Source organism: Balaenoptera acutorostrata, chromosome 3 (assembly GCF_949987535.1).
Source record: "Balaenoptera acutorostrata chromosome 3, mBalAcu1.1, whole genome shotgun sequence".
Taxonomy (NCBI): domain Eukaryota; kingdom Metazoa; phylum Chordata; class Mammalia; order Artiodactyla; family Balaenopteridae; genus Balaenoptera; species Balaenoptera acutorostrata.
In genome coordinates, this window is record NC_080066.1 from 61,091,725 (window position 1) to 61,105,401 (window position 13,677).

At 37.5% G+C, this 13,677-nt stretch overlaps 1 protein-coding gene across 3 annotated transcripts in view; it reads right to left on the reverse strand.

The window, feature by feature from the left end:
* SCAPER (S-phase cyclin A associated protein in the ER) overlaps positions 1–13,677 on the reverse strand; it is a 473,879-nt gene that overhangs the window by 112,170 nt on the left and 348,032 nt on the right. For all 3 annotated transcript variants that reach the window (XM_057544059.1, XM_057544058.1, XM_057544060.1), the window contains exon 25: positions 12,879–13,002. In XM_057544059.1, coding sequence (XP_057400042.1) covers positions 12,879–13,002 — 124 coding nt within the window. The remainder of the gene's footprint in view (positions 1–12,878; positions 13,003–13,677) is intronic.

Sequence of the window (13,677 nt, forward strand, 5' to 3'; positions counted from 1 at the left end):
AATTTTCATTGGGTATCATTTTCCTTCAGTCTGAAGAACTTTAGCATTTCTAGTAGTGCAAATCTGTTGTCAACTAATTGTCTTAGGCATATATTTTAAATTTATTTATTTATTTATTTATTTTTGCTGTGCTGGGTCTTCGTCTCTGCGCGAGGGCCCTCTCCAGTTGCGGCAAGCGGGGGCCACTCTTCATCGTGGTGCGCGGGCCTCTATCGCGGCCTCTCCTGTTGCGGAGCACAGGCTCCAGACGCGCAGGCTCAGTAGTTGTGGCTCACGGTCCCAGCCGCTCCGCGGCATGTGGGATCCTCCCAGACCAGGGCTCGAACCCGTGTCCCCTGCACCGGCAGGCAGACTCTCAACCACTGCGCCACCAGGGAAGCCCAGGCATATATTTTAAAATGTCAACTGTATTTATTTCACCTTTATTCTTGAAGGATTTTTTTTGCTGGATATAGAAATTCTGGATTGAATTTTTTCTTCTTCTAGCATTTTAAAGATGCTCACTGTCTTCTGGCCTCTGATGAAACAGATGTCAGACACTATCTGAATCATTATTTGCCTGTATGCAGTGTGGCAACTTTCAACATTTTCTCTTTTTATTATACTTGGTTTTTATCAGTTTGACTATGATTTACTTAGGCATGATTATCTTTGTATTTATCCTTTTGGAGGTTTGCTGAACTTCTGATTGAATCTATATATTTATGACTTTTACCAAATTTGGAAAAAATTTAGACATTATTCTTTCCAAAATATTTTAATGCTTCATTCTCTGTTTTTCTTCTGGATATCCAATATATATTACACTGTTTGATATTGTCCCACAAGTCCCTAAGGCTCTGTTCTTTTGCTTTGTTTTTGTTCCCCATTCCCTCTACCACACACATTCTTCAGACTGGTTAATTCCTATTCATATAACTTTAGGTTCAATAATATTTCTTCTGTTACCTCTATTCTGCTGTTAAGCCCACTAGTAAATTGTTTTTTAAAAACGTATACTTATTTTGTAAATAATTTTACACTTCTCTCAGCCTTCCCTAATGTTAACACCCTACATATAACTATAGCACAATTACCAAAACCAGAAAATTAACACTGATACAAAACAATGAACTAATCTACAGACCTCATTAGAATTTTGCCAGTTTTCTCACTAACGTCCTTTTTTTCGGCTTCAGGATCCAATCCAGAATCCCACACTGAATTTAGTTGTCACATCTCTCTAGTCTCTGTGAGTTTTTCAGTCTTTGCATTTCATAAGCTATCTTGTAGACTGTCCTCAATTTGGATTTTGTCTGATATTTTCTCATATTTAGATGGCATTTTTGGTAAGAGTACCACAGAAATGATGGTGTGAGCTTCTAAGTATATAATATTAGAGGGTAAATGATGTTGATATGTTCTGTTTCTGGTGATGTTAGCTTTGATCACATAGTTAAGGTAATATCTGCCAAATTTCTTTATTGTAAAGTTTCTATTTTCCTTCTTTGTAATTCAAAGTATCTCGTGTGGAGTTATTTTGAAACTTCGAAAATATCCTGTTTCTCGTCATACTTTTACTCACTAATTTTTGCATCCATTGATGATTTTCTCCTGCAATAATAATTACTGTGGTGTTTGTCTAATGTTGATTTTTCTATTTTCATCATTCCCCCTCATTAATTCATTTAGTGAATTTTTAAATTCAGTTACTGTATTTTTCAGTTTGATTCTTTTAAAAAAGCAGGCATATGACTTTTTTTGGATTCAACTGCAAAACTCTATTCTTGGATAGCAGCTGAAATCTCAGTTCAGTTTGTCTCTAGCTGAGGCACTTGGAGTCTGTCCCACACATATATGGTACCAGGGTCATTCAGGTATTTATAAATAATTTAGGGGATCCTCCTTTCTGGCTCTCTCCTTTTTGAATATCATCCTTACATTCTAGCAGTTGTCTTTGCCCCAGATTCTGTCTTCTGGTTCTTTAGGCCAGAAGAATTGAGGATTTTCTACAGTAGTTCTAGTCATCCCATGTGGTACCAACTGTGGCCTTCCCTCAGGCTAAAAGCCATAAAACCAGGAAACTCACTCAATGCTGTTCCCTTCTTCCAAGTGTCTATTCCAATCAGAATTTGTCTGCTTTTGATTGGTCTCTAGTACCTTCAGGTAGGTTTTTTTCATACTTTACCCAGAGATTATACTTGTCATCTGCAGGAGGGTCAGTCTGGTAGGAGCTTATTCAATAATATCTGAAGCAGTACTGGATCATCTGTATGATACTGATTCTTTCAAATATGTTAAGACTTGCTTTATGGCCTAGTGTGTAGTCAATTCTTGTAAATTTCCCATGTGTGCTTATATAAAATATATATTCTCTAATATTGCCATACGGTTCTATCTATGTGCATTAAACCAAGTTTGTGAATTGTTTTATTCAGCTTTGTACATATTTAACAATTCTGTCTGCTTTACCTACCATTTGAAAGCAGTGTGATAAAATCTCCACTATGATGCTGGATGTGTCAATTTCTCACTCAAGCAGTCAACTAATGATTCTAGGTGACAGTAATAATAATGATGATGATACTATTTCATATGACTGCAGTAGAAGGGCAATTAGAGTTATAATCTGACCCATATTCTTTCACTAGGTCAATTTTGAATGTAGCTTTGAGGATAAAGTTCTACATCAGTTACAATATCCTTTAACTGTTCTCACCAAACTTACATCAGCGGTGTGTCATGTAATATAGTAGAAAGAAGGTTAGGTTGGGATTTCGGAGACCTGAATTTGAATCCTAGTTCTATTGGTAACAGGCTGTGAAACTTTCGGCAAATACCCACCCTAAACATCTCCCATCCTTCTCCTTTTTTGAGTTCCATTGTCCTCATTTGTAAAACAAGGAGGACTGGACTAGACGAGATACTATGAAGGCCTCCTCTCTGTTTCTGATATACTCTGTATCAATAAGCTATATAGCCTACTAGACACAGAGTTCACATTATTGATGAAGAAAAGCGTAGGGTGTCCTTTACATGCTGAGCAAGTGCCACATAGTGAGGAAAGGAGAAACAAGATGCCAGTGGCATCAGGAAGAGCAATATTACCAGTAGAGAGTTGAAGGATTTCTGCTCCCTGTAATTAACTATTAAGTCCATGTTCTGGCTCCTTGGTACAAAGAAAACAATGTGGTGAATGGCCAATTCCAGGCCTTTGCTGCTGTAATGAAAATGAAATAGGCACCTGCATGGCTCTGCACATGACTCAGTGAAAAACGATCCCCTTGCTCTAAGGTTGCACTTATATTTTCTTTGTTTGTACACAGGGCTTTCTTGTCACATTCTGAAGTGCTCACCAACAGTCTCTTTGATCCAACAGTACCATATCAATTATTTAAGGTTTGTACATCACTTTTCAATTAACAGTTTCCTTGGCTCCAGAAAATATATACACACAATTTATAAGAGTATTCTTTAAATATTCCATGAGGAACAGGTTACTATGAATTAAAAATAAGAATGCTAATAAAATATGTAATACCTTTTAAAGTGCAATGAAACATCAAGAAATTATAAATCTTTTAATTAAATGCTTCTTCAGTGTATCTTACCCAGGTGACAATATTAAACATGTATAAAATTAAAGTCACAAAAATGTTACTTCATCTCATTTGTCAACTCAATAAAGTGAGGACACATCAATTTAGGTTATAGGAAGGGATGTCCTGGACAGGGACTCAGGAGACTAGCATCCAGGTCATGGTTCTATCACTAGGTAGTTGTATGATCTCTTTGCCACGTCTCAATTTACTAATCTGTAATATGGACTATTTAGAACTTGTTCAACATTAAAAGTCTATCAATCTATTTTCACAGCACTCAGTAGTACTTGTACTGGTCTTTTTTTTTTAATATTTATTTATTTATTTTTGGCTGTGTTGGGTCTTCTGTGCGAGTTGGGTTTCTGTGCGAGGGCGTTCTCTAGTTGCGGCGAGTGGGGGTCACTCTTCATCACGGTGCGCGGGCCTCTCACTGTCGCGGCCTCTCTTATTGCGGAGCACAAGCTCCAGACGCGCAGGCTCAGTAGCTGTGGCTCACAGGCCTAGTTGCTCTGCGGCATGTGGGATCTTCCCAGACCAGGGCTCGAACCCGTGTCCCCCGCATTGGCAGGCAGATTCTCAACCACTGCGCCACCAGGGAAGCCCATACTGGTCTTTTTTTATGGTAATAAACACGTAACATAAATTTACCGTCTAACAATTTTAAGTATACATTACAGTCTAATTAACTATATGCACATGGTTGTAAAACAGATCTCTAGAACTTTTTCATCTTGCATGACTGAAACTCAATACCCACTGAACAGTAACTTCCCACTTCCCCTCACTCCAGCTCCTGGAAATCACCATTCGACTTTCAGTTTAATGAGTTTGACTACTTTAGATATCTCACGTAAGTGAAATCATGCAGTATTTGCCCTTCTGTGACTGGCTTATTTCGTAAGGTTCATCCATGTTGTAGCATATGGCAGGATTTCCTTCCTTTTTATGGCTAACCAATATTCCAGTGTAGGTACATACATTTTCTTTATCCACTCATTTGTCAATGGACATTTAGGTTATCTCCCCCTCTTAGTTACTATGAATAATGCTACAGTGAACATGAGAGTGCAAGTATCTATTTGAGATTCTAATTTCAATTCTTTTTGGGTAAATACCAAGAAGTAATCCCATATGGTAGTTCTATTTTTAATTTCTTGAGGAACTGCCATTACTGTTCTCCAAAGCAGCTGCACCATTTTACATATCCACCAGCAGTGCACAAGGGTTCCAATTTCTCCAAATTCTTGCCAATACTTGTTACGTTCTGTGTTTTTGATTTTTGGATATTATGTATTTTGGATATTAACCCTTCATCAGATATATAAGTTTCAAATATTTTCTCCCACTCTGAAGTTTGCCTTTTCATTTTGTTGATTGTTTCATTTGCTGTACAGAAGCCGTTTAATTTGATGTAGTGTCACTTGTTTATTTTTGCTTTTGTTGTACTTTTGGCATCATATCCCCCCAAAAAAATTCTTGCCAGGACCAATGTCAAGGAGCTTTCTCTTCATGTTTCCTTTTAGGAGTTTATGGTTTCAGGTCTTACATTTAAGTTTTAAGCCCATTTGGAGTAAATTTTTGTGTATTGTGTAATTTTTGTGTATGGTCCCCAACCTTTTTGGTACCAGGGACCAGTTTTGTGGAAGACAGTTTTTCCACGGACAGGGGCGCAGGGGCAGTGTGTGTGTGATGGTTCAGACGGTAATGCAAGCGATGGGGAGTTGCAGATGAAGCTTTGCTCATTTGCTCGCCACTCACCTCCTGCTGTGTGGCCTGGTTCCAGGGGTTGGGGACCCCTGGTGTAAGATGAGGGTCCAATCTCATTCTTTTGCATGTGGATATCCACCATTTCCCAACAGCATTTACTATTACCCAACAGCATTTATTGAAGAGACCACCTTTTCCTTTGTATATTTTTGATGCCTTGTCAAATCTTAGTTGACTGTATATTTGTGGGTTTACTTCTGAGCTCTCTATTCTGTTCCATTGGTCTATGTGTCTGTTTTTATGTCAGTTTGCTTTAATCTTAATTATTTCCTTCCCTCTGCTAACTCTGGGCTTAGTTTTTCTTTTTCTAGTTTCTTGAGGTATAAAGTTGTTTGTTTGAGATCTTTCTTCCTTTTTAATGCAGGCATTTATTGCTATGAACTTCCCTCTTAGCACTGCCTTTAAGCATCTCGTAAGTTTTTGTATGTTATATTTTGTCTCAAAGATACTATCTAATTTCTCTTCTAATTTCATTCTTTGATTCACTGTTTTTTTCATGAATTTGTTTAATTTCCACATATTTGTAAATTTTCCAGTTTTCCTTCTGCTATTAATTTCTATTTTCATTCCATTGTGGTCAGAAAATATACTTGGTATGGTATCAGTCATCTTAAAATTGTTGACTTGTTTTGTGACCTAACATGTGATCTATCCTGAAGAATGTTCCATGTGTGCTTGAGAAAAATGTGTATTCTGCTGCTGGTGGGTGGAATATTTTGTATATGTGTATTAGGTCCATTCAGCCTATAGTGTTGTTCAAATCCTCTGTTTACTTAATGATTTTCTTTCTAGATGTTTATCCATTATTGAAAGTGTGGTATTGAAATCCCTTACTTTTACTGTGTTACTGTCATCTTCTTCCTTCAGTTCTTTTCAATGTTTGCTTCTTATATTTGAGTGCTCTGATGGGTGCATATGCATATATATTTACAATTGTTATACCTTCCTGAAAAATTGACCTTTTATTACTATATGATGTCATTCTTTATCTCTTCTGAGAGTTTTTGACTTCAAGTCTATTTTGTCTGATATAGGTATGGCCACCTCTGCTCTTGTTTGGTTACCATTTGCATGGATTATCTTTGTCACTTCTTTCACTTTCAGCTTATGTGTGTCCTTAAATTTAAAGTGAGTCTGTTGTTGACAAAAGATTTTGATCCATTCAACCACTGTATGTCTTTTTACTGGAGAGTTTAATCTATTTACATTTAAAGTAATTATTGATAGAGAAGGAACTACTATTGCCATTTTGTTAATTATTTTCTGTCTTGTAGTTATTTTGTCCCTCATTCCTCTCCTGCTGTCTTGTTTTGTATTGTTGATTTTTTTTTTGTAGTAACATGCTTTGATTCCTTTCTCATTTTGAGTATCTTCTATAGGTATTTTCTTTTTTTTTTCTTTTTATTTATTATTATTATTTTTTGGCTGTGTTGGGTCTTCCTTTCTGTGCAAGGGCTTTCTCTAGTTGCGGCAAGCAGGGGCCACTCTTCATCGTGGTGTGCGGGCCTCTCACTCTCGCGGCCTCTCTTGTTGCGGAGCATAGGCTCCAGATGCGCAGGCTCAGTAGTTGTGGCTCACGGACCTAGTTGCTCTGTGGCATGTGGGATCTTCTCAGACCAGGGCTCGAACCCGTGTCCCCTGCATTGGCAGGCATATTCTCAACCACTGTGCCACCAGGGAAGCCCTATAGGTATTTTCTTTGTGGTTGCCACTGGGTTTACATAAAACATCTTAGAGTTATAATAATCTATTTCAAGCTGATAACAACATCAATCACATACAAATATGCTACACTTTTACTTCTCCCCCCCAATATTTTATGTTACTGATGTCATAAAATACATATTTTATATCATGTATCCATTAACATACTTTTATAGTTATAGTTATTTCTACACTTTTGTCTTTTAATTTCTATAACAGAATTAACAGTGATTTAACCACCCTCCCATTACAGTATTACAGCATTCAGTATTTGTCTATATATTTATGTTTACCAGTAAGCTTTATACTTTCATATGCTTTCATGTTGCTATTTAGTGTCTTTTTGTTCCCACTTGAAGGACTCCTTTTAGAATTTCTTGTAAAGTAGGTCTAGTAGTGGTGATGAATTCCCTTAGCTTTTATTTATCTGGGAAAGTTTTTATTTCTCCTTCATTTTTGAAGGATAGTTTTGCTGGATATAGTGTTCTTGGTTGGCCTTTTTTTCTTTTAGCATTTTGATTATAACCTCCCACTCCCTTCTGGCCTGTAGTGTTCCTGGTGAGAAATCCACTGATTGTTTTATGAGAGTTCCCTTGCATGTGACAAGTTGCTTTCCTTTTGCTGCATTCGAAATTCTGTCTTTGACTTTTGATAAGTTGATTATAATGTGTCTCTGTGAGATTCTTTGGATTCATCAAAGTTAGGATCTGTTGGAATTCTTGAATTTGGATTCCCTTTCCTTCACTAGATTGGGAAATTTTAGGCCATTATTTATTTAAATAAGCTTTCTGCCCCATTCTCTCTTTCTCTCTCCTTTTGGGACTACCATAATACATACACTGGCCTACTTTACAGTACAGCATAAGTCCCTTAGGCTTTTTTCATTCTTTTTTCTTTTTATTCCTGACTGGATAATTTCAAATGACCTATCTTTTAGTTCAATGATTCTTTCTTCTGTTTGATCAATGCTGATCTTGAATTCCTCTAATTTTTTCAGTTCAATCATTGTATTCTTCAGCTCCAAAACTTCTCTTTGGTTCTTTTTATATTTTCTACCTCTTTGTTATTTTCATTTTGTTCATATATCATTTTCTTGAGTTCATAGAACATCTTTATGATGATTATTCTGAATTTTTTATCAGGTAATTCATATACCTGTTTCTTTAGGGCTGGTTTTGAAGATTTATCTTGTTCTTTGTAGGGGCCATGTTTCCCTTTTTCTTTGTGTGTCTTGTAACTTTGTGTTGGGATCTGCACATTTGAAAAAACAGGCACGACTTTTAGACTGTACATACTGGCTTTGTAAAGGGGAAGACACCAATCACCTTGACTAGGGAATTAGGCATTCTCTGAAACTTTTGTAGGGGATAGGACTTCTCTGGGCCTGCGTGTGCAATTCCTCAATTAGAAAGGCTTGCTGGTTTCTATTTCAGGAGATCATAATCTCTTGCTCCCTCTGGTGTCTGCCTGCAGCACTGCAAGTTCTCTGGTTCTCAGCAGCAAGCTGCCTTGCTCTCTCTTGTTCTCAGGGGCTGCCAGGCATCCAAAGTATGCCAGTTTCCTGTCAGTGCCATAAGTCAGGTGAGACAGATACAAGTCCCCTGGCAATCCTCCAAAAAGCCAGAATGCAGGACTCACACTCAACTCCCCTCCCTCCTAAAGGGGAGAACCCATGAGCTGGGGTATTATCTTCCAGTGTGGAGCTGTGCCAACTTGAGAGAAGGGCAATCATGAGTAAAGTAAAACAGTTCTTACCCACATCAATGTGGCTGTTCTTGGCTTTGAGATCATCTGGGGTATTGCAATATCTTAACTGTTTCCCAGAGTTCTCATAATGGTATTTTGGTCTGTATATAGTTGTTAAGTGTCTCTGTGGGGAATGAGAACTGGGACTTCCTATTTTGCCAGTTTGCTCTTTTTCACTGGTCTTTTTATTGCCTTCTAATGTGCATGTCTAGTCTCCTCCAGGAGACATTTTGAAGGTAGAGGCTTACCTTTCTATGCACTGAATGATTTAGGTACAGAGAAGATTCTTAACAATCACTTATTGAATGAAATCTGCTTTAACATATTTTAAAGTTTTCATACTTTTTGGAAGATAATACATCTCTGTTAGCCTTCATCCTAGATCATGCCTGTCTAAATGTACTGTTTTTACAGGGCTCCAAATAAATTCCTCAAGACCTTATCTTAAAAATCCTACTTTGAATCTGCACTGCAAGAAAAAGCACAGACTTTTACAGTGCCACATATGCTAATTTGGCTTTTGTAAAAATCATAATCCAGAATTGTAGAATTTCCACCCTTCCTCAAGGCATGGGCAAATACAATTTCTTCCCAAAAGCCTCTCCAATGCTTCAAGTTAGAACTCATTCATTCATTCATCAAATATTTAACAGGCACCTCTTATGTGCCAGGCACTCTTTTAGGCTGTGTGGGCTACTCTGTAGCTCTGATTATGTTACAGAACTTCTCATAGCTTTTCTTTAATGTTAATGTATGTAAGTTGTTCCTTCTTCAACTGTGGGCTTCTAGAGGGAAGGAACTGTGTCCAATTCACCTCTGTAACCCTGGAATCTGTACAATGCTTTGCACATAATTGAGATGAAATACAAGAGTGCTAAAACAAACTCCAAACAGCTAGATTGGGGGAAAAGAAAGTCTTCTAAACCATCTCAGTTTGCTGAAGAACCAGAAAGGCTGAAGTGCCCTATAATCAGGTGTTATATAAATTCCACCAGATCTCAATTAATTAGCTTCTTTTATGCTTCTTTCTAATCCTTCTGGAAAATGTGTTGATGACTATTTTCTATACTTTACTTAAAGGTTACTAACAAGTTAGTGATCCATATTTCAGTAACATGTATATCAAAACAAGTCAGCAATAAAAATGGAAATGCACTCAAGTGACTTCCAGAAATGTAAATATCACCATCACTAGCTACCACCACCCTCCACTTCCCCAACTTAGAAAACATACCCTCCTCTCCCACCTATCACAAACTCTATCACAGCAGTATTAGAATTGACAGCTAGAGAATAAAAAGCCAAAAGGAACAGCAGAAACCAGAAAGTGCCACATATAGGAGGGATAAAATGTGTTCGACAAACTAATGTCCCAGGATCCCAGTTCTAAACTGAACAAAATAAACATAGAATGTGGTGAAATCCACTGGTTGGGAGATTAAAAGTTTTCTGAGTGTCAAGAAACCTTGAAGTCACAAGTAAGGGAATATTATTCAAAGAAAACTGGGGATTTCAAAATACAGGGAGAGGATCAAGCTACTTTTACAAGCTCCTAGTACATAGTAGGCACTTAGTAAATGAAAGCTATTATGAGGAGCTAAGGTCTAGCTCAAATGTCCCTCCTTTGTGATGTCCCAGGCACAGGCTACTGAGCTCCTTCCTCTGTGCTCCGTTATACTCTGTACTGGTTTCCAACACACCATTTTTATATGCAATTTACATATTTATTCCCACTCCTATGCAGGAATTTCCTGGATGGTTGGGATCATGTCTTATGCTTCTCTGGAACTGGAAATAGTAGGCGCTTACAATTATTAAGTGAGAGAATAAACAAACTACCTCATACAATAAGAAAAGGTTTCGATTATAAAAGAATGAAGGGCTAGGATGAAAGATCTTGTCTATAAGTCTTCTTGCTCATTCCTTCGCATTTCAAATGTCTCTTTTGTTACTTGTTCTGTTCAAAGTACATTTACGTATCTTCTTCCATTAGCAATATAGAATAGGTTTCACAGAGTAAATTCTTCCAGATGATGCAGCATGCAACAGTGGGAGAGCATGGGGTTTGGTTTTTTTTGTTTTTACTTCTTATTTTGAAATAATTTTAAATTGGTAATGGAAGAATATAAATTATATACTTTGAACAGGACAAGTAACAAAAGAGAATGGCTTTTAAATGTGAAAGAATATGCAAGAAGACTTAAAAACAGGATATGATGCAAGAATGCAGAGTTCCCTTCACCCAGTATCCCTACTGTTAACACCTTACAAAACCATAGTATAATTACTGAAAGCAAGAAGTGAGCCAGTAAAATTAACTATTCTACAGACCTTATTTGAATTTTCAAGTTTTCTCACTAACGTCCTTTTTCTGGTCTAGGATCCCACATTACATCTAATTGTCAGATCTCCTTAGTTTCCTCCAGTCTGTGACAGTTTTCCAACCTTTCCTTTTCTTTCATGACACTGACACTTTTGAAAAGTACAAGTCAATTTTTGTGTAGAATGTCCCTTAATTTGGGTTTCACAGACCTAGGCTGGACCCTTGACTCCATGACTTACTATCTATGTAGCCTTGGGCAAGCCAACCTTTGTGGGACTCAAGTTTCCTCATCTGTAAAATGATATAATAATACTGACTTTCTGTTTTAAAAATTAAATGAAGCAATATATATTAAAATACCTGGAATATAAGGCCATACCACAAATGCTAAGTCTTTTCTCCTTGCCCCTGCCTTTCAACTATTTCTGATAGGATTTTGCTAAAAGTGTAACCCGTATTTCAATGCCTTCTTTTATAGATAAAACCACATATAACTTAGCCCTCAAGTGATGACTCAGTGTCATCACTATAAATAGCCATTATTGCACTGTGTAACAGTTCTAGGTCTGTGTTTTTTGTTCTCTCTCACTGCAGTCCCTTCTCATTGTCAGTATGCCTACGTGTAAGGGCCTCATCATTTCCTTTCTGATTTTCAGCTTGAAACATATGGGGTTCCATGTATTTACTTATATATTCATCAAAGACATACTGAAGCTACTGTGTCAGGCCCTGTGTTAGGATCTTGGAGAAAGTGATAAATTACCTCCTGTCCTCCTTGATTTTATGGCTAGTTGGGGAAATGGACAAGTAAACAGTGAATTACAATTCAATGTGATTAATTCTATGAATGACATAATGCAGAGGAGCATATAAGAAGAACACCTAACCTGGACTTGGGGAAAGAGTCAGGTTGGGGAAGGTTTCATAAAGAAGGTGCCATTATGTCTCAGTAAAGGTCTGCAGAATGTGTAGAAATTAACCAGATGGAGAAGGAAAGAGGGCAAAAGGCACACAGTTTAGGAAGAGCTATTAGAAATACGTGCTGAGTAAAAGTAGATCGGTTCTGAAAAATAAATCTCCTGTGTTATAAACTTGCAGCTTGAGAGCGATTTTGTGCCAATACCTCAGGGGCTCAGAAACTTGACCAGGAAAATTCTGGCCCCAGGGTTGTGTTCTGGAGACTGCAGTTGACAGACCTAAACCTTTGGATATTATGCTGAGCTTACCCCTTTCAACATCTGTGAACCGAAGTAAAATTTAAGGCTACAATTGGCTGCTTGTTCCCATTTCAAAAGTATAACAGGTTTGCCCCTTTCTGACAGAGGAGTTTCTTGCTTCAAAAAAATATATCAATGGTCATCAAAAAGTCCTTTTTAAACTGACCCTTTTAACTGAGCTGGTAAGAGAGGTTTTGAGACTTTCCCAGCTGTCTTCCCTTCTCCAGCACTCATTCCTACGGCTTCAGAGGTTTGCCTTTGAGCCTAACTCATTCCAAAGCTCTAGTCTGACCATGTAAATTTATGATCTCAGCGAGTGCTACAAGTATATTACCCATCAAATACTGGAACTTAGGAGAATGCAATATAAGATTTTCAAATTAAGAGGTTTTTCTGCCAGTTCCTATTTTACTCTCCCAGTCATCTTCACTTTTTTTTTTTTTTTTCCAATCTGGAGAGTAAATAAGCTTTTAGTTTTCTCCACAGGGGATATTTCTCAAATCTTAGCTGCTTCTAACTCAAAGCAATAATATTACATACCGTCAACTGGTGTATGAGGAGGTCCATTAAGAAGGTAATCTTGTTACTAAACAGAACATCAGTGCAGTTTTCTGAACAGTTACTGCAGGTGAGGTTGTAAACATTGATTGCATTGCAGAGAGACCTAACAGAAGGAGAAAAACACCACTTATAAAACCCGTGCAGCTCTTCTCTAAACAATTTAAAATACATAAAATGAATGGTATAAAAGCAACAGGCATGGGATAGAAGTCACTCTAAAAAAAAAACAACCCAAATATTACTAGGTGCAAGGTCCATCAGCTAGATATAAAAGCTTGTAATTTTTATCCACAGCCCAGTGTTCATTAGTAACTAATTCTTGCCTCTTATTAATTTCTTAGTTGCAGCAGCAGGCAATGGAAATGTACTTACCAGTCTACTGACAAGGTCTTAATAATCTAAGATTAGATATTACCCAGGAATTTTGGGATCTAGAATTCTTTGAATAATACCCAGAAAAAAAGGTCTGCCAAAGCTCCTGTTGCTAGATCTCCTGGTCGACAGGGCAGATGATGGAAGAAGGGAGCACACATGAGGAGAAACTAGAGGCTTTCCCTGTGAGACAAGAACTGCAGAGTTCTGGGGAGTGAGCACCACACCTGCTCAGAGACTGAGCAGGGGAGGACCTAGAGAGTAAAACAGTCTAAGGTCAAACCCACCAAAGAAATGTTTTTTTTTCTTAAGGATTAAAATATTATATGCCACTGCTCAAAGAAACATTTGGAGCAACACTCAATGGGTATTCTTCTGAGTGCTTTGAAAACTGTGATTAACCTGC